This window comes from Stegodyphus dumicola, chromosome 1, assembly GCF_044657685.1.
Source record: "Stegodyphus dumicola isolate Sdum_Otavi_A_Nest chromosome 1, ASM4465768v1".
NCBI lineage: Eukaryota > Metazoa > Arthropoda > Arachnida > Araneae > Eresidae > Stegodyphus > Stegodyphus dumicola.
Window position 1 is genome coordinate 264159101 of NC_140768.1, and position 27528 is coordinate 264186628.

At 32.6% G+C, this 27528-nt stretch overlaps 1 protein-coding gene across 7 annotated transcripts in view; it reads left to right on the plus strand.

Moving 5' to 3' along the window:
* Positions 1–27528, plus strand: part of LOC118190273 (uncharacterized) — a 182344-nt gene that overhangs the window by 146281 nt on the left and 8535 nt on the right. For 6 of the 7 annotated variants that reach the window (XM_085827602.1, XM_085827631.1, XM_085827614.1 and 3 more), the window contains 5 exons: positions 2046–2995; positions 7270–7413; positions 13320–13652; positions 13756–13825; positions 17985–18733. In XM_085827602.1, the coding sequence (XP_085683728.1) occupies positions 2046–2995; positions 7270–7413; positions 13320–13652; positions 13756–13825; positions 17985–18733 (2246 nt within the window). The remainder of the gene's footprint in view (positions 1–2045; positions 2996–7269; positions 7414–13319; positions 13653–13755; positions 13826–17984; positions 18734–27528) is intronic. The other variant, XM_085827618.1, reaches the window with a different exon arrangement.

Below are 27528 nucleotides of genomic sequence, written 5' to 3' on the forward strand. Positions count from 1 at the left end.
ATCTTAGTTTCTATATTCGTATATGTTTGTAAATTGTGCATTTTTTGGTTTAAAAATGATTGAATTATGTTGCTCTTGTCTTCCGGTTAAGGTATAATGCCTTTAGTAAATCTGCATGCAATATTTGTAGAATTATCAACAATTTAAAACTTGTTTAAGTGCCGCTGAGTGTAAGTATTTTTAACATGGCGGCCATGTTTGATTACATTTGAAACTTAACAGAATAGTGGATTTGTGCCCAATCTAGAGAAATTAAGCTTGGCGATAACAAAGGTAATGCCTTCTTTTATTACTGCGAATTAAATCATGCTTAATCCATTCTGGAATTTATTGGAGGAAATAAGTGTTTAAGATTTACTTCGTAATTTTTAGTTTATATATTTTGAGTTTTTCTGTATTTTTGCCGTGTTGCGAAGTGAGAACTTTTTTTTTTGTTTTTGTTTGTTTGTTTGTTTGTTTGTGTGTTTGATTGATTGTTTGCTTGTTTAACTTCTTTTATACATCATTTTAGATTTATTATAGTATTTGAATAGAACATGTGACAGTGATTAGATAATTCAGATGATATAAATTTTGTGCATTCTGAGTTTTAAAATGAATGAAATGTAACGTTGTTAAGCGAACCTAGTACCAGAGTGTTACTATAGTAAACAAATATAGTGAATTTTAAAGAGTGCATTTATTCTATAGTGGTTTATGCGTTATCGACGAAGTAGATTTAATTCAATCCAATAAGTTTAAATGAAATGCAAGAAAAAATACATATAATTTAATATTCTGTACAAGGAAGTCATGTGATGTACACATCAAATTTTTTTATTCAATGTTTGAAGCAATATTTTGCATGTTTCTTCACAGTCATTATTCGTAGTCAAAGTAGTCATTGCAGAATTTCAGTCTTTTGGACCACTGGATAGATCGGTAAATGATTTTCCAAACAAAATGTATTTTGAATGATTACTGTTTTTTGGCAATTGTTTAAAAATAGATTGCAGGTTTTACTCTTTATATTTTCATCATATTTTAAGTCCAAACTCAGAAAATCTGTGGCATGTAACATCTTGCATTTCTCAATGAATATGAAACACGTGTTCTTCCTTTTATAAAACAAAAATAAAAGGTCTATTGATTTGTATATGTTTTTTCTCTTTAGTATGTCATATTATGATTTCGCATAACCTAGTGACTGAGGGGGGGGGACTTTCTCTCCTTCCCATCCTGCATCTTCAGTGTGAAGATGGCATGACACATACTTTGCTGTGCTGTATAAAGTGACTTTTCCTACTTTTATGTTTTATTTTTTCATTAACAATATTTTTTTGTGTGAAGATTTTTAAAACCCTTTTCTGAATCCTGTACCTTCTTTGTAAAAGTAGTTTTCTTCCTTTCGAAAAGGGCCCACCAGCGGCCGAGCGGTAAAATTGCTGAACACTGGTAGTTCGGTCCGAGGTTCGAATCCCGTGAACAGGCTGGCTGCATGGGCGTTTTCGTGGTTTTCCCCATGTGTAACGTGTATACGAGCCGGTTTCCCTTAGAAAGTCCTCCACGAAAGGCATCCCTCCCCTTAGGCAGATAGCCCTAGTGTGCTTTGCCGTATTCTCAATACACACACACACTTCCTTCCGAAAATACAGGTATTTGCTAGTTGTCTAATAAAAAAAAATCTTGTTGTAAGATGTTTTCTTTATTATTTTATGAGTTTTATATGTAAGGAATCAAATGTCACTTTCAATCTTAAATCAAGATTAAAACACTCTGCATATTTACCATGCATTATTTGGATGTAATTCATCAGTTCATGGCTTTATAATTACTTACATAATTACTTGTAGAGTTTTAAGCGGTTTTTTTATCTTAAGTAATGTAACATCCATGTCTTTTATTTTAAAAAGAAGCTAAAGAAAGAAAGTTAATGTCTTACTTTAAAGATTAAAAGTCATTTATATAAAAATGGAAGGGAAGAAAATGATTAACTGCTTTTTTATTTATTTATATATTTTCATTTAGTCTAAAATCGACCTGAAATTCTTATATTTCATTTTTAGGTTGTTCGAGTCCACTAAATATATATCACACAGATGATCATATGTTGCTTAAAGAAGAAAGTATTCGTAAATTAAAAGAGGAGCTACCTATTTCTTCTGATGAATTTTCTGTAAGAGATGAAACTATTTTAAAGCAAGTTCATGGTGATGCTGGATATGAACCAGAGAAAGCAAATTTTGAAAATTCTGATAAAGTTAAAGATGCTTCCAATTGTAAAGAATCAAAATATTCAGTGAATGACTCAGTTGTTGGTATTTTGGCAAATGATCTTCAGATAAAAAATAGTAAGCAAATAAATGAGTTTTCTAAAAATGAAGAAATTATCATTGATGAAGCTGCTGTAGAAGAATCAAAAGATTCTGATTTAAAACCTCAAAATAATTCTACTAAAATTGAAATCAAACTTGAAAATGAAAATGAAAATGAAGCTATGCTTTTAAGTGCTACTGATGGCAAACAGGGAAAAGAAGATTTGAGTGTAGAAGAACGGAGAGTTTCAGTGAGAGATTTGAAACAGGAAGATGAGATTAAATTAGAAGATGAGGAAACTGATATCGAAACAGATCTGCGTAAGGATGAGGAAGATGTTCAAAATGAAATGCCAGTACTTGAGCGAAATGCTGATTTGCCTGTTACAAAGGTAAAAAATCTACAAGTGTTATCTCCAGCACATGATGAGCAGGAAAAAGATGATCAAAAATATGATTGTGATACTGATACTGAATCTAAATGTAATTATGAAACTATGCAAGTTGCTGATGAAGATTCTTCTGTTATTAAAAGGGAAAGGACATTTAAAATAGAAAAATCAGAAGATGACATCTCTGTAAAATCAGTATTACAAGTGAAACAAGAAGTTTTGCTGGATGATAATTTGAGAGATAAGTATAATATCCCAAAAATGTTATCTAAAGATGATACTCTGCATTCACATGTGGATGACTCACAGGTATGTTTTAAAATTTATTTCAAAGTTTTATGCTTTTCTGTAATGTGTTGTAAATCTTACATGCATGTTATATTTTTCCGTGATTATTTTGTTGGTTACAATTTCATATTGCAACCATATTCATTTTACATACGAGGATAATAAGTTCTTTAAAAAATGTTACCAAAAATTATGATCTTCAGACAGAGATCTAAACAGTTGATGACTGTTTATGCATACTGAGTGAATTCGAAATTGCAGCATATACAAATAATTGTAGAAAATTTGCATAAACAAATGTTTGATTAAAGTATGCAAATAATCAAAGTCTCATATTGTAATTTAAAATGAAGGAAAATCTGTTAAGTATATCATTATATTTGCATATCAATCAAAGAAAACACTTTTATAACTTAAATTGTAGTTTTTTTTTTTTTTTTTTTTTTTTTTTTTTGAAAGGTTAATAATGTTGTGTAGAATGCCTAGAATATTGATTGATTCTAGGCATTCTACACAACATTATTAACAACTTACTGAATGATTATTAACAACTGATGATTACTGAATGATTATTAACAACTGTTAACAACTTACTGAATGATTATTAACAACTGTTGATTATTAACAACTTAACTGGCTGCAAGCATTATATGCAACTTACTGAATGTATCAAATTGTGTGTAACTGATATACACGAATCATAATTGCCTCTGAGCAGCTCTCTCATCTGACCATTGGCAATTTTTCTGGCTTGGTGATAAAAAAAATGTTGCCAAGTTGTGGAAAAACATCAAAATTAAGAAACGCTTTAAGTAGTAAAGTTGAAAATATAAGTTAGAATGCAGATTTAACTAGTAACATGTAAAATAATAACTAGCAGTTTAAATGAATGTTTTAATACTTGTGTTAAGTACAAATGGTGTTAGAATGTTAAAATATATTTTCTACAGCAAAATTGAAGAATGCATATTTAACATACATGTTGTAAGGAGGAATATTGAAAATGCATGTTTAGAGTACACGTTTTAAGCTGTAAAATTGAAGATACAAGTTTTATATCATGAATTATTAAAAAAGAAAAAAATTTAAGAGGGAAAATGCTGGCAATTAAGAAACATTTTTTTAAACCTTGATAAATTTACAAAGAAATTTCGAATTTAGCCCAGTTTACATCATAGTTTTTAGAAGCATGTTAAAGCCATCAAGATTTAATCAAAATACAAAAAGTGAGATAAAATTTAAAGTCTGTTTGCAGATTGTGTTAGCAAGGAGCTTTTTAGATGCATCTAAGTACTCGCTATTATGATTATATGCCTTATAGTATCTGTATCAGCAAAATTCAAGCTGTAGTTTATCTTTAAATGTTCCATACTCTCCCTGTTTGGGCAGTCATAGCTTTTCCAACTATCCAAAAAAATTGTAGTTCCCAATTTAATCCATTCCTTAATAATGCCCAATAATGTGCTCTTGTTCTATTGTGAACACCTTTAAAAAACATCTTGTCAGATTCCTTCTCAGTCCCTCCAAAAGCCCATTCCTCTTCAACTGTTTGTTCCTTATTATATTTCGCCTATTCAAATTTACTTGTATGTGTTTCCACTATCAGGTATTATTTCTAATGACAGCCGTGTAATAATCCAAAAATAGTTACTTTTATAAACTGCCTCAAATCTGTAATTGTATTTGAAGGAAAAAAATACTCCTCCTGAGTATCCCCAGTTTTTGTCCCTCTGACCACGTCAATGTGTTAAGAACAATATTTCAGAGACTCCATAACTTCTGCCTTGAAAATCATGGCCCATGCCAAATTGATTTTTGAGTTCTACATTCCTTCTCTGCCTTAATTTTTGTACAAACCAGCATAAAACCATCTGGCGTAACTGTTGGTCTTGACATAAATGAAAAATGCCTGTTTGCTACCCAACTTTTTCCTAAAATCAACTTCCCATTTGAAAATGGAAATTCAAAATATCCTTCTAACACTCTCTAAAACTTAAACTAACAACATTAACACTAACACTTAAAACAGAAGGCCATGTAAACAGACAAATATCAATACAACCAGTTCATGTCCAGCAGAATAGAAACTTATTATCTAATTATTTCATTGTATGCTGCTCATTTAATTGCATATCACAATTACGTTGATAGCCATTCTTCTGTTGTTTGATATCTTGGTCTTCACTCAGCAGATGATTTTCATTTTCTTTAAAAAGCAGTGTTCCATGTGTCGCCTTTTTCACTAGTTACTGTAGCTCCTTGTACTTGAATTGGTGCCATGCTTGAGTAATTTAAAATGTTACTATGGCATTGCACCTTGTCTACTTCATTGTCACTCATGCTTGGATGTGTGCCAGTTTTTAATAAATTTAAATGCAGTATGGCATCAAGGGATGAATTGTAACCATTCATGCTTTTGCTTAAGCTTTGAGTATGCATAGGTACATATATAAATAGTAGAAATGAAAAGAACAGATAATCCATTCAAACACATCAAAAGACACAAAGCTTGAACACAGGATGTGATGAAATGAGCTATGCTAGCCAGTCTTATTTAGTGCTTACTTGATGGTATGTTTGAGACCAACTTTCATGGATTTTAGAAACTGTGACTTCCCTTCATGATTGATGTACACTGTATTCCATTAGAATGGTATATGAAATAATACTTCTGTACCAGCATGTTAACATGCTCTACTAAATCCCTATATTTGTGAATTGAAAATATTTGGAATATCATCAGACATGAAGTACAGACTCAGCCAGAGTCTTTTGAAACAACAGCAGATATTTTTTTGTTCTTTGAGCAAGTATGATAGGCAATATACTTTACTGACAAATTTCCAAGAATAAAATTCGTAAGAAAGAAATAGCTCTCCCTACCCCCCTTTTTTTTGTTGTTAATCTTCATGCTGCAGTAAATCAGTGCTAGCATTTTTGTATAATTCAAATGCTTTCTGGAAGTCCCATTCTTCTAGCTTAGCATCATTGTTTATTCAGGGTGTCTAATATATTTTATAGCATTAAAATGTCAATACTTGATCTTAAATTTCACGTGAAGGTGAAAGGGGGATAATTAAAATCAAGAGAAATTTAACCAAGATAACGAACAGCAATATTTCTTAATACTATATTCTGTTTAAATTGGATGAATTGAGCTTTAGCTACATTTACATAAATATATTTGCTCTATTGCATAGTTTTTATAATGTATTTTAGATATTTCATTTATAAAATCAGTAACTTTAAATAAATTCTGAATCTCATTATTTTTTAAACTGCTGTTTTAAACTCTATTTTATGGTTTATATTACTATGAGAAAACTGATTTCAGATGAAATTTTTTTGAAAATTGTTTTCTTAAAAGTCATTTCAAATATGCTTGTGTTGTTAAAGTGGGATTTTTTAGATTGTTGAAGGTAGTAGAAATTTTTTTTTAATTGTGCTTTTGTAATATTAAACATTTTTTAAAATCTTTCTGTGTAAACAGAATTCACCATGAAATTAGCTTTATCTGTGTAAAAACTTATATTTTCACCTCATAACTTTCATATTCTCATGTGGTTGCTTAATTCTTATATGAGTAGGATATAGTATTTTAAGGTATGAAAAACAAAGTAATGAACTCACTAGAATTCGTTGTAGTAGATATTATGAAATGGATTTTTTATGCTAAATTTTAATATTGGTATATTTTAATGTATGAAAGACAAAGTGATGAACTCACTAGAATTCATTCTAGTAGTTATTAAGAAATGGGTTTTTATATTTAAATATGACTATTCATAATATATAACTATTCGTAATATTAAGTTGAACCAGATGTTCATTAAAATGAAGTCTTTTTTTGGCTGTCAGAGCTTATCCACTAAACTGAAATATATCACCCTTCTGATTCAGGGTTTGTGGGATACAGAAACTATCTGTAGGCCCTTGGAGTATCTGTTAACCTTTTCTTGGGATTTTGGACATATATGTTCAACACATTCACTATGTTAAATAAAGCTGGGAAAAAAATATAGTGTACTATTGAGATCTAAAATTTGCTGCTTAATGTGGAGCAGAAAATGGCAGATCCTGATGATTTATTTTTCTGATTATGCCTTGCTGATTGAACAGTTGGACTAAATGGCTTCAGTATGTGAAAAATTAGTGTCTATACCCCATGTGAAAAGGTTAATGGAAATCAACTGTATATCTTTTAAGTAACGTGTATATATTTGTAATATTTTTTTAGTAATAAAATAGTATTGTAAAACTATTTTTTTAATTTTATTTATTCTCTTCCTTTTAAGATGATTGCAATTTTACAGGGATGCATATCACAAAATGATGATGTTATGAGTCAGGCTAGTTTTAATTTAGACACTGAAATGGGTGAACCAACTGTTGCTCAATTACTGGCATTTACTAATGGCAATGCTGTAAGATGGCCGAAGGTAATTTTTTTTTCCTTCCATATGTTTTTAATTAAATGTTATATAGGTTTTTCATAGGACATTCTTCTGGAACATTTTATAAACTGAAAAAGTGTGACTTGAAAGCATTTGCTATTAATTTACGCAGAAAATATTGTAAAGCAATTTCTGTGCTAAATAAAACCAGAAATAAGAACAATGTAATAAATAGGTAACCCAAATAAGTATAACATACATGATAAAGTTTACCGACTGAAATTCAGAAGAGAAGTTCTCTGAAAGAGCTAGAGGTCATGGCAATGAAGATAATGCTTTAAGTCCTCAGAATTTTTAATCATAAAATAAGCAGGAGATTAGAATGTAGGGGAGAGGTGTTCATTATTTGGGCCCATTTGTCATCATATCTGTAGTTTGTCTAATTGCCTCAATGCTGAAAATCAGAGTTTGTCATCTGCAGTGCCTGATGTTAAAAGTGCTGATTTATGTAAACTGCTTTAAATTCTTTGTTGTTTTACCATTAAAATCATTTTTTCCTTCAAGCATTGCATAAAACAAATGATATTATTTTAAAGTTTTTATAGCAAGGAAACGGTATAAGTCAAATTTTCTTAAGGGGGAAGGATTTTGTAAAATTGATCATAAATAAAAGTTGTAATTCTGTTCTTATAAAGGTTAAGCAGCTTCTAAGGTATTTATTTATTTAAGACGCAGTCCGGCCCGCCTGACGAGTGAAGCTCATCTTATGACACAAAGGAGCTGTGCCCATATTACACAGCACACACACATACACACACAAAAAAAAAAAAAAAACTTACATATTATTACTTAGTTATTTAAATCGAATATATTATGAATAAATACATATAAATACATTAATACTAAAACTAAACATGGTATAATTTAGAATCATCAATAATCACAAGCACTGGTGCACAATTGTTCAATTTCCTCTCTTGTTTCCTCTCTTGTAACCTATGAACCAGCTTGCCTTAGAATGTAATCCATGAAGGCATTCCCTCCTGTGTGCTTTCCGATGTTCACATAACCTAACCATACTAATATGCCTGTGTGTATGGTAATATGCATACATATGTAAATGAGGGTATGCGTGCATATAATTGAAAATCACAGATTCAAATTCAAATATTATATTAATTTGTACAGTCAAAAGTCATTAATCCGGACTCGTCGAGACTTCGGCGATTCCGGATTATCGATTTTTCTGGATTATAGATCATGAATTTAAATCTGGTAAGATGGCATGCAGAAATTATAAAATTAAAAATATGAAACCGTAATTTATGAAATAAAGAACAGTTATGATCTAAAGAGTATCAAAATTTACAAAAAAACAAAAAAAGCTTAATATTTATTTGTTTACTTTATTAAACATTTCTTTCAATGTAAGTTGTTTCATTTTTTATCTGATAATGCATTCTCTTTAATTCTATAAACAGACATAATTTCTTGTTCAGTTACAAAGTTCCACTGTTCAAGTCCTATAATTGCTGTGTCGAGAATACCGACTAATTTGTCAATCGAAATTTTTTCGTTTTCAATAACCTCTGTCACTTTATTTGCTATCAGAAGCGAATTATAATGACGAGGAATTTGATTTAAATCATATCAAAGACGGAGTACATCGAGATGAAATTCTACATTTAGTAAGGAATTATAAGCCAAATAAAATAAAAACATCTGGCCTGAAGATAAGGATAGTGCTGACAGATCAACTTCCAATTCATTGCGCACCAGGGCGTTAAAGATACACAAAGTTTAGATAAACAAAGGATATGCCTTTATCCATTTTTTGCAGCAATTCCACTTTTTGTTTAATAGACTTCGAAACATATTTTCGCTTTGTAGATCCTTTGCATATTAGTAAATATATTTCAGAACCCCAAGCGTATAAGGATATGGTGTGAACAACGAACACGAAATCAGTCCCAAGACATCACCAAACATCACACATTCTGAGGCAGAAGCATTATGGCGTGGGCTGGGATTTTATTAGGATACTGCACCGACCTGCACATCTTTAAACGTGGTTCTTTGACAGCTGTCCAGTATCGAGATGAAGTCCTAGAACCCATCATGAGATTGTACGCTGTAGCAGTTGGCCCTACTTTTGTTCTAATGGACAATAACTCACGTTCCCATAGAGCTGACATCGTCGATGACTACCTGGAGAGTGAAGGGATAGCGCGTATGGTGTGGCCAGCATATTCGCCCGACCTTAATCCCATTGAAAATCTTTGGTATGCTCTCGGCCGTGCTGTATCTTCATGTTTCCCACCTCCAACCACTCTTATTAAGCTGGAAACCGCTCTACAAGAAGAGTGGCGATTGCTTAATTCTGCGGTGGTTGACCACCTAATTGAAAGCATGGTCACAAGGTGTAAACTTTGTATACAGATGAGGTGGGATCACATATCCTATTAATGTCCTCTTTTTTTTTTTTTTTTTTTTTTTCATTTTATGCTATTTATTTTAACTTTATACATAATTCTGTTTGAGTCTCTAGTATGCCATTATCTGATAACTTAAACAAATTTAATATTGTTTTCATTTTTGTATATAATTATTGATTTTGTTTTATGCATAAATATATATGCTAATTTCCTGCCGAATTTTGTGTCAGTCAAAGCTGTATTTGTTGATTTTTTTACATTTTACATCTTCGTGCTTAACTTTTGAAAGTGAGTGTATATTCCATAGTTAGATTTCCTAGTAATGTTTTAATGTATTACAGTAAAAAGTCGTTAAATCGGACACCCATTATCTGGAATGATCTATAATCCGGGCCTCAAAGCTACAAACTTTCTGCGCATGCGTCGCGTTGACGCATACGCAGAAGGGCTGCTTTATGGCTGCGAATATGCGTGTGCGCATGCGCAAAATATGTCTACGCATGCGTGTTTAATGTATAATGAACGGTATAAGCTAAGCTAAAATTACCTAATTCAGTTAATGTTGCAGATTGCGTTGTTCCTTAATCGTCGAATTGGATCCAGCTTATTATTTTTTGGAGACTGTTACAGCAATTTTATAAAAGTAAACTTGAACTTTCGATTATGTCAAATAGAATTTCTGATATATATAACTGATTGATTGATATATATATTCTGATATAATAAGTCCATTAAACAAAAAGTGGAATTGCTGCAAAAAATGGATAAAGGCATAATCCTCTGTTTAACCATTCCGAAATCTGTTTATCAATTTCATGCTCCTCTGCGGTGAGCGGGGGGGGGGACGCCGCGGCGCGCAATGAATTGGAAGTTGATCTGTCGGCACTATCCTTATCTTCAGGGCAGATGTTTTTATTTTATTTGGCTTATAATTCCTTACTAAATGTAGTATTTCATCTCGATGTACTCCGACTTTGATATGATTTAAATCAAATTCGCTTCTGATAGTGAAGAAAGTAACACAGAGGTTATCGAAAACGAAAAAATTTCGATTGACAAATTAGTCGATATTCTCGACACAGCAATTATAGGACTTCAACAGCGGAACTTTGTAACTGAAGAAGAAATTTTGTCTGTTTATAGAATTAAAGAGAAAGTATTATCACATAAAACGAAGATCATAATTGTTCTTTATTTCATAAATTACGATTTCATATTTTTAATTTTATAACTTCTGCATGCCATCTTACCAGATTTAAACTGATGATCTATAATCCGGAATCGCCGAAGTCCCGGCGAGTCCGGATTAACGACTTTTGACTGTATTATAAAAAAATACAAAATACTAGTGAACATAAAATTTGTGTGTGAAAGAATTAGATTTCCTAGTAATGTTTTAATGTATTATTATTAAAAAATACAAAATACTAGTAAACATAAAATTTATGTGTGAAAGGAATTGTTAAAAATAAAATTTCAGAGTTAACAATTAAAAGTTTTTACTCTTTGGGCATGCTAAAATTTTATACAAATAAGTACTTTTTTAAGGAAAAATATTGTCAGTAAATTAGAATATAGAAGGGCATGTTGTGTTCCATTTAAAAAAAACCTTTTACAATAAATTGTTTATCTTTTAGTATATTATTTTTATTATTATAAGGGCACAGCCCCGACCCCTTTAGCCGGTACAAGCTGGCCGTATGATCAAAAATGGGACTGGCCAGAAAAAAAACAAGTATAAGAAAAAGCATATAAAGTCCAAAATCTGAGTCTCAGTGCCGAATTCCAATTCTATCTTTGTTCGTATTTATAATCTTCATTATTGTCTCTTCAAAATCTTTCAAAATCTTCCTTAAAATTCCGGATAAGTGTAACTCCGGGTAAGCGTGCATTCATTGTTGAAGTGCCTGGCGTTCCCAAACTTATCACAAGCAAAGCATTTATCATTATTCTGTAGGCGGAACCGATTAAAATAAGCTGGGAAATGCCCATGAATAGTCATTACCTGATTTATATCAACATTATTTATAATATTCATCTTCTTGTTTAACTTTATAAAATGAATTCAGTGCTTTAAGTTTTGTTCTCATGTTGTCTATCTCTGTTCCATGAAAATAAATTGCCACAGCACTACCTACTCCCCCATCAATTCCAGAACCATCTGTAAAAATGTCTATTTCGCCACGAAAAGGAATCCATATCTTTTAGTATATCTTTAGAATATCTTTTAGTATATTGTTATACACCCAAGAGCTATTACTTTATAACCACCCTGTTAATAACATGTAGGACCACCTTTGGCCCTCAAGACTACCAGCAATTTACGTGGTATTGACTCCACAAGGTGCTGATACATAGTCTGAGGTATCTCGCCCAAGTGCTTACCAACTGGTCCTGCAGTTCCTGCACATTGTGAAGGAGTAACATGACAGCACAAATTTGGTTTTTCAGGTGCGACCACAAATGCTCTATTGGATTAATATCAGGTGCATTTGGAGGCCAAGATATGATTTGAAAGTCACTGGAATATTCCTCGAACCACTCCCTGACGTTTGCATTATCCTGTTGGTAAATACCATCCCCTGCCAGAAATACTGTTGCCATGAATGGGTGAATCTGGTCTGCAATGATGTTCACATGCGTGCAGATGTCAAGGATTGTTCTATAGGGATTATGGGTCCTAATGTGCTTCATGAAAACATTGCCCGCATCATAAAGAGGATCCAATTGGGATTCAGATTCAAGAAAATTTAGGATTTATCCCACTTCTAATAAAAATGCATTAAAGTATTTTATATATAAAATTCTTTTATAACTATTAGCAAAATTGTTTTCAAAGTAATTTTTGTTCTCTGAAATTAAAACAAAAATAATGAGTAAATTCTACTGCTTACAAATACACTGACAGTAATGTTTTTCACTAAAATGAATCCCTATGCTGTAAAGAAAACTTAATGGCAGTATAGTATTATTTTTGGTGCAGACCTTACTAACAGAATATTCTGTACACGAGCATGTGCTGTTTTATTACTAGCAGTATTTGGAAGTTTAGTTTCACTAAAAAAAAGGTTTTCCACTGTGTAGGCCCCTCTTTTCAAAGTGTTAAGTAAAGTAAATTCTTTAATTCATATTTGCCACATAAATTCAAAATTAAATATACTGTCAAAACTAGAGACTCACTTAAATTTATAAATTTACTGATATTCATAATTCACGTTTATTTTAAAATATAGAGAACTTGACAACAATTAAAAAATTATTAAATAAAATTAATTAATTTGCAGCCATGCTAAATTTTCTGAGAACTCAAATTTAGTGTACTTATATTTAAAAATGAGTGTAGATTACAAGCATTTGTGGATTGCTCTACTTAATTCTGCTGTATTTTTTATCAGTATGTGTATTTCTGACTTAAAAAAAAAATAGTTTTCTATATTCATTATGTTAAATGCATTGTGCAATAAAATCAAAGGTGTTTTCCATATATTTAAAGTTTTTTCTCTATCTTTTCTCTAGGATAAAGTACTTCAGATTCGTTTAGAGCATATTGTCCATGCTGTAGAGAAAAATGAATGGCCAATTATAAGGCACACTTTCTTGCCCACATTCCCTAATGTGCCTTCATCAACAACTCCTATTCCACACCCTCCAGTAATTGCAAGCCCTGTTTCTCATCGTGCTTCTCCTGTTCCCAGTGTTTCAAGTCAAGGTCACAGTGGAGAAGTTACACCTCAGGCAACCCCTGAACACACTCCCCAAAGAGAACCTATGTTGCCTGAAATATCTACTCCAAATCCCACAGATTTTAATATTCTTCGCAAAAGTCCTCTTCAACATATTCCTACTCCTGTAAGTGCAAATATTTTTAAGACATCTCCCTCTCATTGTGTTTCACATTGATTTACACTAATTCTTTTTTCAAGTTTTAAAAAATATATAATTTCTTTTTTAGCCGATCACAGAATCCTCTAAACATCGCAGAAGGAGAAGACGCAGAAGATTTGAAATAGAAGCTGAGCGAGGTATGTGTATTCTAACTACACATTTTTTTTAGTTCAAAAAATGAGATGATTATGTTCAATCGCTATATTTTGTATAATTATTTGATTTGCCTGTAATGTTTTCTTTATTATGATGGAAGATCATATTTTGAAATAAAAAAAGCTATCCATATAGAATAGCAGTATACAGAATAATAATGATATTTTTTATCAGAATTTAAACAGGTCATTATTTTTTCAATAAAACAATTGTGGTATTTTATGTTAAAAAATATGATGAAATTGTAAAATTGAGTTTTCTTGCATTGCTTTGATTTTTGTGCTTCTCTCATCTCCGTGTGTTCTGATGAGGGAATAAATATTATACCTGAAATTTAAATTGCTATTGCATTATCATAAAAAAATTAAAGATGTATCTTCTGATTTTAAAATAAAGCTGTGTTTTTTCATTGATTGAATCCTATGATTGATTTCCTGTGAACTCATAAGTACATTGAAAAACCATAAATGGTATTGGAATGATACACATGACAAAAATTGCTGCCGTAAAACATACAGGGGTTGGACAAAAATATGGAAACACCTTTAAAAAAACATATTTCTTTGCTTAATATGGTGTAGGAAACCCGTTGGCATCCAAAACAGCTTGCAGTCTTCTCGGAATGGATAAATACAGTTCCTGTATGTTTGCCAAGGGAATATTATACCATTCTTCCTGCAAAACGGTGGCAAGTTCAGATAACGATGTTGGCGGTGGATAACGAGAACGCACTTTCCGTTCCAATGTAGACCACAAAGGTTTGATAATATTCAGGTCTGGTGACTGTGGTGGCCAGGGGAGATGGGACAACTCATCCTCGTGCTCAGAAAACCAGTCCTGGACAATGTGTGAACAGGGGCTTTGTCGTCTTGGAAGACACCATCACCATCGGGGAACAAAGTTTGTACCATGGGATGAACTCGATCGGCCAAAATGTTCGCATAAGTCTTGGTAGTCATGTGCCCTGACACAGTTATCATGGGGCTAGCAGAGAACGACGATATGGCTGCCCAAACCATAACAGAACCCCCGCCATGTTTCACTCTTGGCAACAAGCAGTCTGTATTATAGGCTTGAGATGGCGTTCTCCAGACGTAAACGCGGCCAGAAGTGGGAAACAATGTGAAAGAAGACTCGTCAGACCATATTACTCGCTACCACTGCTCTATAGTCCAGGCTTTATGACTTAAACACCACCTTTTCCTGTTACGGGCATTAGCATCACTGATGAGTGGCTTCTCAATTGCAGCACAGCCAGCAATTCCCTGTTTATGAAGCTCCCTTCTAATTGTTTTGGTACTCACAGGGTTCGGTAACACAACATTCATTTCAGCAGTAACTTTTGCAGCTGTGGTCTTCTTATTTTTCGTCACAATTGCCCTTAATGATCGTCTGTCACGATCACCCAGGACACACTTTCGTCCGCGCTGTGATTTAGCAGATGATGTTTTTCCGCTTTTCAAATATGCGGAATAAATCTTCGATACAGTACCTCTTGAAACAATAAACACCTCGGCTACCTTGCTTACGGAAGCACCTACCGTACGTGCTCCAACAATTTGCCGACGTTCGAAGTCTGTTAACTCTGACATAATTCAATGACAACCTCACATAACAGTACTCCGACAACAAATGAACTGTTTAGCACATTTACGAAGTTGTATAGGTGGCGTCAGTAGTCAAAAACGCCAGCGCCACCTACATATTTCATTAAAATCAATCTTTCTTTTCAAACATGTATTTCACATGGTGTTTCCATATTTTTGTCCATCCACTGTATGTGAAGAAGAGCACTGTGAAGGACCTGTAGCAACACAGGAGAAGGAAAAATTTTTTATTCAAATTACAGTTTCAGTGAGTTTACCTTCACAGATGATAATGCAATGTATGCAGGAGATTGTTGACAGCAATGATATACGTAACATTGCAGGAGAAATCTGTAAACTCCATGTTTAGTGACAACTTTCAATTCTGACAACCTCATGGATTTGATGTGTACACTTTAGATTTCAAATAACCCTGGACATAAAGTTGGGGATCGTGGATCTCCAAAGCACTGTTACAGTATATGCCAAACACATGTGGCGACTTGTTGGAGAGCACCATCTTGCATCTATGCAATGTCATAAACAGCATTTCACTTCTGCAATTCTGGAATTATGTAATTCTGCAACAATGTTATATACTGAGCACTTGCAATTGAGTGCATTTTCATACTGTGAAAGTGACCTCTTTGAAGAAGTATGGACCAAGAATGAATGCGCTTGTGATGCTGCTCCACGCAGTCACTTCAGCTTCGTGTAAAGGTGCTAGTGTCATATTGTGACGATCTTCATTAGCCCAATAAGCGCAGTTCTTGGAGTTTACATTCCTAGTTTGTCCGTCCATAATATCCTTGCCACCAGCTCTCATCATATCTGAGGAGGAAAAAAAGATTCACAAAGTCGACATGGTGTTGCTCATCTTTAGGTTCCATCATCTGAATGTGCTGAAATCAGTGAGGAAACATCCACAGAGCAGAATATAGAAGCTGAGGACTTTAGTTTTTGGTACATACAAAACTGCAGGCAATATTTCTTGTACTATGCACTTCCTCTACAACTTCAGCAGGAATGTATGGAACATGGGCCCCCATCTTGTGATTTCACCAATTTCTGTTGCTATCTAGGCAGCATTTTCCCTATTCAGATGAAAGTGGTTTATCAATTCACTTCATTATTTCCCTGTAATTGTCTTCTTGTTAGCATGTTTGAATGCCTGAAACAGTATTCCCACACTGCATATTAAAGGTTTTCAACAAGAAATGTTTTATGTCAGCAATTTTTGTCATATATGTGTTCATTTCAACCCATTTATGGTTTTTCAATGTGCTGATCAATTTGTGTAAGAAAAAAGTGGGTGTTTTCAGTCAAAAATTTTGGAAATGTTTTTCACTGTAACTATAAGAGCTCTTGTTTTAAATCATCATAATTTCAAACCCGTACCTTCAAATAAGAATATCTGAAATTTTGTTTGGATAGGTTGAGCAGATAAGCAGTTAGAGATTCATATATTGGGGGAATTTCTTTACGACCATCCCTGCCTATACAACTCCTGAATTCAAACAGCGATCCCTGGGATGGAGGTGCATTTTATCAGTTAAAAAAAAAGAAAGAAAAAGAAAAAAAAACTGAGTCGTTTCGGCTTAAAAAATCATATACACAGTTTTGGTGAACAGGAATAGAGTTTTGCTGGTCTCATCAATGGAGATATATATTAAGAAACTGCATTATGCAGGCATTAAGAAGTTGAATCGTTTGATCCAGAACAAACAATGTGATATGCTTATCAGGACATTATTTTGATTCATAATAATGCTCACTCTTAGTGTCTGCCACTGCATAATTTTTCACCACCTTCAGCTGAGAACAATTGGATCATTCCCGTACAATTTAGATTTTCCGCAGGTAGCTTTTATGTTTGTTGGATGCTGGCTTCAGTACTACAGTGAAGATTTGGAAGGTATGCAAATCATTGTACTGTTTTGATAAATTCTAGTGCTACATTATGATTAATGCCTGAACAGTAGTAGAAATTATATGGAGAAATAGTGTATAGTGTCTACTTTAATTAGCAAGAGTGTTTTTTTGGGGGGGCAAGGGTATTCTTGTTTTTCCTGGCAGCACATTAGCACTTAGTTTCAGAGTATCCTTAAAATATTCTTAGTTTCTTATAGTTGAAATTAGTAATTTATTTTAGAAAATGGCTCTGTATCTTCATTATTTATCTTACTTATCTATAATAATGTGACATGAATCTAAATAATAAGTTTCATACCACAAGTTACTTCATACAGTTCATTAAAAAAAATTGTGTAGAAAAGGATGTTAAATTAGAACAAGATATGTATAATTTTATTTTTTGATATTTTTGTAAAATTTGGTGTATAGTATTCTTAAAAGGGCTGTGTAACATAGGTTTTTGATTTTTGTATTAAATTAGTAAATACAAATTATGTGATTGTGTATTAAATTAGTAATTTTGAATCAATTTTGTCATGTAAATAAATGTACCTTTACAAATCAAATGATACATTAAATTAAATTTTTAAAATTTAATTGTGAAATGCAGGGCTTATATGTGTTCCTTTTTTTTTTCCAGCTAAATTGCGGCAACTTTTATCTCATAATATGCAACAACAGCAGCATCACCATCAGCAGCAGCTGCAACATGTGCAACAGTTTTTAGCTTCTTCCTCTCTTAGGAATAAAATATGGGATGAACATGTTGAAGAAAAAGTTCAACTTCCAAGTGTGCCTTCTCCTGCTCCATCTGTACCTGCTGCATCTTCTAACATACCACCTCCTGCACATCAGAATTCTTCTCCTCGACTGTCAACTACCTTAGGCTCTTTAGATCTTAGAGTCAAACCCAGTATTACTCCTCCAACACCTTTTACTCCTCTACCATTACCTCAGAAAAATAAAAGTACTCCTGTCGAATCTCCAGCAAGCACTGCTGGATCTCCAACATCACCAATTGACTTGAGTGCATCTTCATCAGGCACAAACACCTCTAATCAAACAAATATTTCTCATAATAATTCTAATCAAACAAATACATCCAAACCTTCAGGTCAACCAAAGACCAAAGAAAAAAGAGGAGCTCGTGGTGGTAGTCGTATTGATGCCTTAGCCTTGAATTTGCAGGCTAGAAAGCAGCAGCAGTTGATGCAAGAGCAACATCATCCTCTAGCTGATATTGGATCATTGCTTGAAAGAACAACTGAAAAAAGTAAAGAGCATAGTGAAACTGAAGAACCACCTTCTCATTCTCGTCACCATTCTCATCACCATCATTTAGATAGGCGGAATATTGAAGATGAAGAAGCAAAATTAAGGAAGAAAAGGGTTAGTATTCCCCCCCTTACTTTTGTTTTAATACTCATGCCTCCTATAAGTGAAGAGTATAGTAAGTTTATATAATTCTTGAACATTTTAAAAACTTGTTCTGTGGGTATTATTAATTATATCATAAATGTTTAATTTTATTTGATGAAATAATGGATTAGCTTAAATATTTTCTTGATATTGCATGTATAAAAACAACCAAAATAATATTAATTTGGTCATGATAAAAACTGACTTATAACAAGTAATGAAATGGTAAATTAATTGGCTAAAAATTTCAATAATTATAAATATTGAAGAGTCGTTTCATTATTTTTGTATTATATCAACTTGGTTCTTGTAAGGAATAATAATTTTAACAGTAGAATATTTCAATCTGAAGAAAATTACATTTAAGTGCATTCTTTTACCTATGAGAAAACATTAAGATTAGAAAATTGACAATGAGGCTAATATTTACTGTTTGCAGTATTTTATTTTGATTACATGAAGTAAATAAATGTAAAAAAAAGATGTTTAGTATTTGTTGAAGAAAAAAGTCTTTGGGAAGGGGTTGGAGTGAGTGAGTGAAAATTTATTTTTAAACTAGTTTCTCTTCTATTCAGTCCAAATACCTAGCCGCCTTTCTAATTGCTGTCCGAGTTGTAATTCTTTGCTCATCGTCCTTTGTTTTTTGAATTAACAAAGTTCGGTAGTTTGTCTTCTAAACTTTGAGAATATCTGGGATGATATTATTTTACATCTGTTTTTCTGTACATAAACTCCTTGTTCTATTCCTCTAATATTCTCTTCAGCAGCTGAATTATTTTCTTTAGTGTCTCTAATGTCTTTTCTATTTCATCTAAATATGGCTTCTCCTGATCTCAGTATATATGATCCAGGCAGCTTATATACTTCTTCTACAACTGGTGATTATCTTGATATACCCTAAAACAATCTCATTTGCTTAATGATGGTAATGATGATCATAATATGACTTCTGCTGAGTTCTTTCTTGGTTGATTTTTTCTTTTATGTTTTTCACAGCATGGAAGCTTTAATAATTCTTTGGATGTAGGAAGAATTGTTTTTGATCTTCTAGTCGTTGAACTGGTGATCCTAACATCTGATTAGTATGACTGTTCCTATGAGCTAACAATTCTAAATAAGCATGATCTGCTTGAGCTTTTTTTAACAATTTCTTTGCTAATTCAAAAGTCAAACAACAAAAATCAGCGTTATATTTTCAAAATTTTCACAGGTTTAGTTTCGATGGTTTTACCAAACCACCATCCTCAGCTGCAAAATGCAAAATTTTGCGCATTTTGCGGTTTTGCAGCTGAGGATGGTGGTTTGGTAAAACCATCGAAACTAAACCTGTGAAAATTTTGAAAATATAACACTGATTTTTGTTGTTTGACTTCTGAATTAGTATTTATTCAGCGTGTTATTGTGTCTTAATTTCTTTGCTGTTTTTACTGAATGCTCTGCTAATCCATTTGACTGCTGGTGGTATGGACTGTTCGTTATATATGTAAATTGGTATTTCTTGGCAAATCCTGGAAAATATTTACTTGCAAATTGAGGCCTACTATCAGATATCACTATGAGTGGTATGCCATATCTTGCAAAATGAGATTTCATATAACTGATCACTGTCTGATTTCAAGTATCCAGTAATTTGAAGATTTAAAAAAAGTTGGAATAGTAATCTACAACTAATAAGTATGCATCTTTGTTAATCTCCAATAAATCTGTTCCAATTTTATACCAAGGTAAATTGAGAACTTCATGAGGTATCATAGGCTCCTTTATGTTCTGGTATTCATTGCATACTGGGCAATTTGAAATTTCATCTTCTACCTGCTCTTGTTCATAAGTGGCCACAAAACATCTCTAGCTCTTTTTTACGTATTTTTATCCCAAAATGACTCTCATGAATTAACATGTTGAGTGCTGTGGGGGTCACCGGTGACCGGCATTCGACCTGGGTACAGCGCCGCGGGTGCCACCGTTGACTGCTAACGCGACCAGTAATAAAATACATAATTAGAGTAAATATTGATACTGATAAATTTTTAAATAGTACCAGTGTTACTATAATGGTTTGAAGAATAATAAATCGTAAAAATTTAAATTATAAATCGCAAAAATGGTCTGCAGTGCCTTGTTGGGTCACCGATGACCCCCCCCACCACGAAAGATGCATTAAGCACGATTATATAAATCGCATTATCTTCTGTAGGTAATATTTTTACATAATATACATCGCATAATAAAAATTTCAAGTTGGCGTCATGGGCAAACCGCGTAAAATGCGCATGGCAGTCAACTTGTTAAATTTAGCATCTCTTTTTGCATAGATAAAAAAATAATTACCCTTCCTCTTTTGAAAAATAAGTCATTTTCCATTGTCAACTCATCTCTGTAGTCCCAAAATACTTTGACTGGTCAGCCTCTCAGAATATATTCCTTTAAACACTGTAGTGTAGCATCACATTCACTTTCAGTTGCTGGAATGAACATACCAATTTCTGTATCTTGATTGTCATCTTCTTCTGTTGTATTCAGATATGCTCTACTGAAAGTGTCTGATATTAGCAAGTCTTTCCCCTTTTTGTATTGTATTTCTAGATCATGTTTTTGTAAATTTAACAGCATTGTTTGCAGTAGCTCAGGTGCTCTAAAAAGAGATTTCTTAGTTATGCTTTTTAAAGGTCGATAGTCAGTTTCAACTGTAATGTTTGCCATATATATACTGATGAAATTTAGAACATCCAAAAGTAATACCTAAAAGTTCTTTTTCTATCTGAGCATAATTTTTCTGAATTTTCATTAGAGCTCTGGAAGCATAAGTAGTTGGTTGACTTTCTTGTAATAAAACAGCATCTATTCATTCAAAACTTGCATCTACTGAAAAAGTTATATCCCTATTAACATCATACAGTTTTAATACATGCATTTTTACAACCAATTCTCTAAACTTTCCATTTTGAAGTTCTAAAATTTTGAGGTTTGAAACTTTCCATTTTTAAAGCAGACGACTCCTGACACCATATAAAATAAAGAGGGTTTTAAACTATTTATTTATAATCATGTAATATTATATATTACAGAGAACTGTAATACCAGCAAAGTTCTGTTTTTATGTATGTCTAAAAGTGTTGTCATTCACGAGTTACTAAATACTAAATGTTACCATTTACAATTTATTAAATATTGCAGCAGTTGATGGCCGATTCAATATTCCTTTATTTCCATTGTCAGATATTATTAGCAAACACAGATAAACTGGCACAGTAAACACCCTTGTTCTTAAAAAACTACATCAGTATTTTTAGGTATGTGACGGGAAATGGAGCAGTACGCAGCATTATTCTGCAGTATCCCATAATAATAATAATAATAATAATAATAATGAACTACAGTTATTCTTAAAAATTATAGTTTTCAACTTTTCTTTGTATAAGAAAAGGGTAAAAGGAACAAGTTTTGAAAGGTTATAAAATACTCCTGATCCTAAACCAGTAGGCAATATAAATTCTGATTCTGAACCAGTAGTAGGTATTGTGTTGAGGGTTCCTCACACACATAAATCCTGTATCGAAATGATTTGGATGTTTAAGGCATGTTAGATGCATAAAGAAGTAATTACAAGTCATGACCAATATAATGTTTTTTTTTTTTTTTTTTTTTTTTTTTTGTTACTTTACTTTTGCTGGCAGACATTTTTCAAACAAACACAGATAAATTAGCACAGTTGACACTCTTGTTCCTGAAGAACTCAGTGTTATATTTTAGATTTCCCAAATGCGTCTGAAGAAAGAGCAACAGGCAGCAGCATGTAGCAGTAGAAAAGTGAAAAAGAGTCTGCAACATGTGGAAATGAAAGTTTGCTGCAGAAAGATTTTATTTAAGTTTAGCTTTATGCTTGTTGTTTAAGTTACTAATTTCAAATTATTATTGGCTGAATCATTATGTAAATTCCATTATATGTATTATTACCATTATACAAGAATATGGCATGAATTAATTTTGAAATCAGTTTAGAGCAATTTATTACAGTCAAAAGTCTTTAATCCGGACTCATCGGGACTTCGGCGATTCCAGATTATAAGATCATCAGTTTAACCCCTTCGCGCCGACTGTCACGTATACGGCCAGCAACGAACACACTTATCTACCGGCTGACACGCAGGCGTGCCAGAGCATTGTTGTGTTTTCTACCGACTGTCACGTATTTGTGCCAGTACTTTGGAATGTTTTTCAAACTATAATTTCTGCCACAAGATGGCACTGTATGTCCATATGGTTTCAGATACATGTACATTAGACCTTCTACTCGAAATGAGAGAAGCATGACTCACATACACGTGTTTTTGATTATATAAACAAACGAACTAAATGTTTCCGAATGGCGTGATTTATGACGTCTCTTTAAATCCCACTTTATTCGCACGTGGTAGTTGTTTATTGTAAGTAGAAGTTTTATATGCGCTAAAGCGTTGAGTATTTCCGTTTACAGTTCAGTTTTTAGAAAATAATTAGATCTTGTTAGACGTGAATTCTTTCTGTTTTTACCGTTTCAATGTCGAAGCATCGAAAATGTTTAACAGAGCATGAAATAGCAGAAATGATGCAAAATATTTCAGATATTGATTCTGAAATTCTGATATTCTGATATTGATTCTGAAAGATTAACTGAAAGACATTTTCCAAAACTTTGTTCAGAAGAGACTGATAAGAAAATGAGACGACGATGCTTTGTTTGTTCACATTCCTGGGAAAATCCTCAAAAACGGCAAATGAGTTATTACGAGTTCAAGGAATGTAACGTAGGACTGTGTGTAGATCCCTGTTTTAAAATTTTTCATACGAAAAGAGAATTTTAAGTAATATATTTAGTTTTCAGATGGATAATGTTAAAAGTCATAAAATGGTGAGTAATTAAAATAAAATGTGTAAAATATGCATTTAAACAAGAAATAAGGTAATTAAAGTATATATATAAAAATATCTATAAAGCATAAGCTGTTTAAATACTCTATAGAGCATTATTAAACAATGCGTTGATACTTCGGAAATTTCATGGATTTAGGCTTAGTAGCAAAAAAGCCCCTGGCCCTGGAGAGACGCTCGTGGAAGACACTGCCGGCCTCCACGATAAGCGCGCGTTTTCGCTACCCGGCTCGAAGGGGTTAAATCTGGTAAGATAGCATGCAGAAATTATAAAATTAAAAATATGAAACCATAATTTATAAAATAATGAGCAATTATGATCTAAAGGGTATCAAAATTTACAAAAAAGAAGCTTAATATTTATTTGTTTACTTTATTAAACATTTCTTTCAACGTGCACATGTGTAAAGCATACCTTACGCATAGCCGAAATTAGAAAATTGCAACCAGAAAACTATTTGATTTGTATTCGTGATATTTATAATGAGGAGGAATTTGATTTAAATCATATCAAAGACGGAGTACATTGAGATTAAATACTACATTTAGTAAGGAATTATAAGCCGAATAAAATAAAAACATCTGCCCTGAAGATAACGATAGTGCTGACAGATCAACTTCCAGTTCATTGCCCGCCGCGACATCCCTCCCCCACACACACAGGGCAGTGGGAAATTGATAAACAGATTTCGAAACGGTTAGATAAACAAAGGATATGCCTTTATCCATTTTTTGTAGCAATTCGTTTTTTGTTTGATGGACATCGAAACATACTTTCGTTTTCTAGATCCTTTGGGAGCTCCAGCATTGGAAATTCTATTTGACATAATCGAAAGTTCAAGCTTACTGTTATAAAATTGCTTTTACAGTCTGCAAAAAATAATAAGCCGGATCCAATTCGAAGATTAAGGAACAACGGAATCATCAACATTAACTGAAATAGATAATTAAATAATTTTACCTTATACCGTCCGTTATACATTAAACGCGCACACGAAAATGTATTCTGAAATTACATATAAATATATATATGTAAGATAAAAATATGTAAATCAAAATTATAATTTAAATTAACAGCAACCCCTAATTTTCCCTCTTTATTCTAAAAATTGTAATAACTCCCCTGGATGTTTAGATTAATGTCATGTTTAGATGTTTAATGTCATGTTTAGATTAATCTATGCCACAAAGTTTGCCTAACGCCTATGTCATAGTTATTCGGAACCTAAACTCTAAGAACTGAAACCTTAAACCAAAACCTTTCTCTTAACAGAGTGCCAGATTGGATAAATGCACAGTTAGCTTGCAGCTTTGTTGCTGTTTGGACGCTGTTTCATTTTATTGTGCATTGGTGTGCTGCTAACTACGCCATTATTTAAAAAGTGAAAACTGTGGTGTGTGTATTGCAACCATGATCATGTGTGATGAAAGATACGTTTTTGATAATTAGTTCATGTGCAGCAATAAAGATTACGTTCAGTTCTGCTACATCTGTCTACAAGTCCCTCTCCTTCGAGTGTCATCTTTCAAATTATGGCAGCAATCTCTCCAAGTTTTTATTACACATATATATCTATAAAAAATTGTTTAATTTTATTAAAAAATTATTCCATCATATGAAAAATTTTTAGGGTATTACTATATCCTCAGTTGGTGATTAATAGCTTTGTTTGTTACTCGCATTTATATTTTTACAAACTTTTATAACCTATTCCCATTTGCTGTTTTAAGAAAAAAAATTTCTAGCTTTAATATTTTATTTCATAATTTCATATTTCAATGCTACCAATTAATTGAGGCAATATTAATGCCCTAAATAATTTTTCCTAGGATGGATAATCTTTTTAATAAAAAATCTTAAAACTATTTATAATAATTTTTAAAAAATTCAATCCTTTGCAGCTGAGTTGCAAGATTGAATTATTTCCTCGCTTTTCTTAACCTTATGTATATGTATGTATGTATATATATATAGGGTGCGGCAGAGAAACCACTTTATTTTTTAAATGAATAATACAAATAGTATAAGCAATATCAGTTAAAGAGCGACAAAGTTTTTTATTATTATTACGGTTTAAAAATAATATCGCTAAGGTGGCCTCCGTTCTTGTCAATGCATTGAGATTGTCGAGTTTTGAAGTTTCTTTCCATTTTTATCAGGATATCAATAGGTATGTTGTCGATAGCAGCTTGAATATTGTTCTTCAGATGAGCCAGGGTCTTTGGACGTTAGAGATTTCACATAGCCCCACAAAAAGAAATCACACGGGGCTAAATCAGGCGAGCACGCTTTCCATTGACAGTCGCTTCGTAAGGAGACAAGGCGTCCAAGGAAATATTCCCCAAAAAATCATGGTCCAATGATGCCTATTCTGGACAATACACACCAAACAGTCACATGTTCTGTATGGAGGAGCTGCTCATGAAATTCTCGGGGATTCGTGCCACTCCATTATCGCATGTTTTGCTTAATGCATGCTGCAGCTAGAAAGATGAAAGTGAGCCTCATTGCTAAAGAACACAAAGGCATCATGAGGCGTATTGTAAGAACAGCTTTGCATGCACTTTTTCTTGAAAGAAAATCTCGCGTATTAAGTTCTTGCACCACTGCCAATTTATATGGATGAAAATGCAGTACTTGAAAAGTACGACTCCACAGAGAACGCACGCTTCTCTCTCGTCCACTGCATGATCGGTACTAAACCTACATGATATAAAACTTCAGATACCGCTCCTTTCAATGAGCGCCACCCCACCCTTCTTGGAATAAATGTCGCTAGATGGCTCGTGTTTCAAATAAAGAAGTTTTCCTGCCGCACCCTGTATATCAAAGATTGGATTAAAGTAAATATATTAATAAATTGCCTAATATTTGTGCAAAAGATTCAAAGCAATAAAATAATAATTCATTTACTAATGCATTGTTGAGTATATTATCTCCTTTGAGAAAGTTAGTGCAATTTTAGTTGAATGAAGTAATTTATAAGCATTTAAAAATGAATCTTGAAAAATTTTTTAAAAGAAACATCAAATATGAATCGTGAAAAATTAAAAATGGAAACATTCAAAAATGAAAAAGTAATCAATAAACTGAGTTACTATCGTCATTGATAAAAAATTGGTTGATTTTTCAAGAGGAACAAACCAACCTGTAATCAATTAATAATTAATAAATGTGAAGGTGTTTCATCTTTTCTCAAGTTAGAATTATGATGCCAAACTAGTAAACTGAATTTAAGAAAAGTAGGTAGATTTAAGGTGAGATGAATTTAGGTTAATGTAGTATATAGAATTCATTATGAATTTGGCAGTTCTCTTTTGTTTATAAATTTTTTAAAACTTGAGATATTATTGTTAGGGTGAGTAGTAGTAATATTTCCTCACGTGAGTAAAGTGTCCAACGACACCCTCACTTTCAATATTAATTCAAAGTAATCTTTATAAATATAATAAAGAGAATGCAATCTTTGCAAAAAATTATTAAATATAAAAGTTGAAAAATATTTACAGATAACAAAGTACATTAAAATATACTAAATGGAATTTACATAATATACATAAATAGCCAGAAGATGAATTAAATAACTTACGTGCATGTAACTGTTAGGATGAAGGCATATCTGTTACTGTTGTAATAACTAACTTAATCTTCTATTATCGGTAGTTCTTGTGTTCTATTGGCCAAATCTTTCCTTTAACTAAATCTGTTTAATGAAGAGAAGACTATGTACAAATATTATATACAGATTACAGGATAACTGGTTTATACCTCTCTCAACCACTCTCATCAACCTCTCAACCCTCTCTGCTGAAAACTCGTAATTAGCTAAACATACGGGTGGCGCAGTGACCTCTAT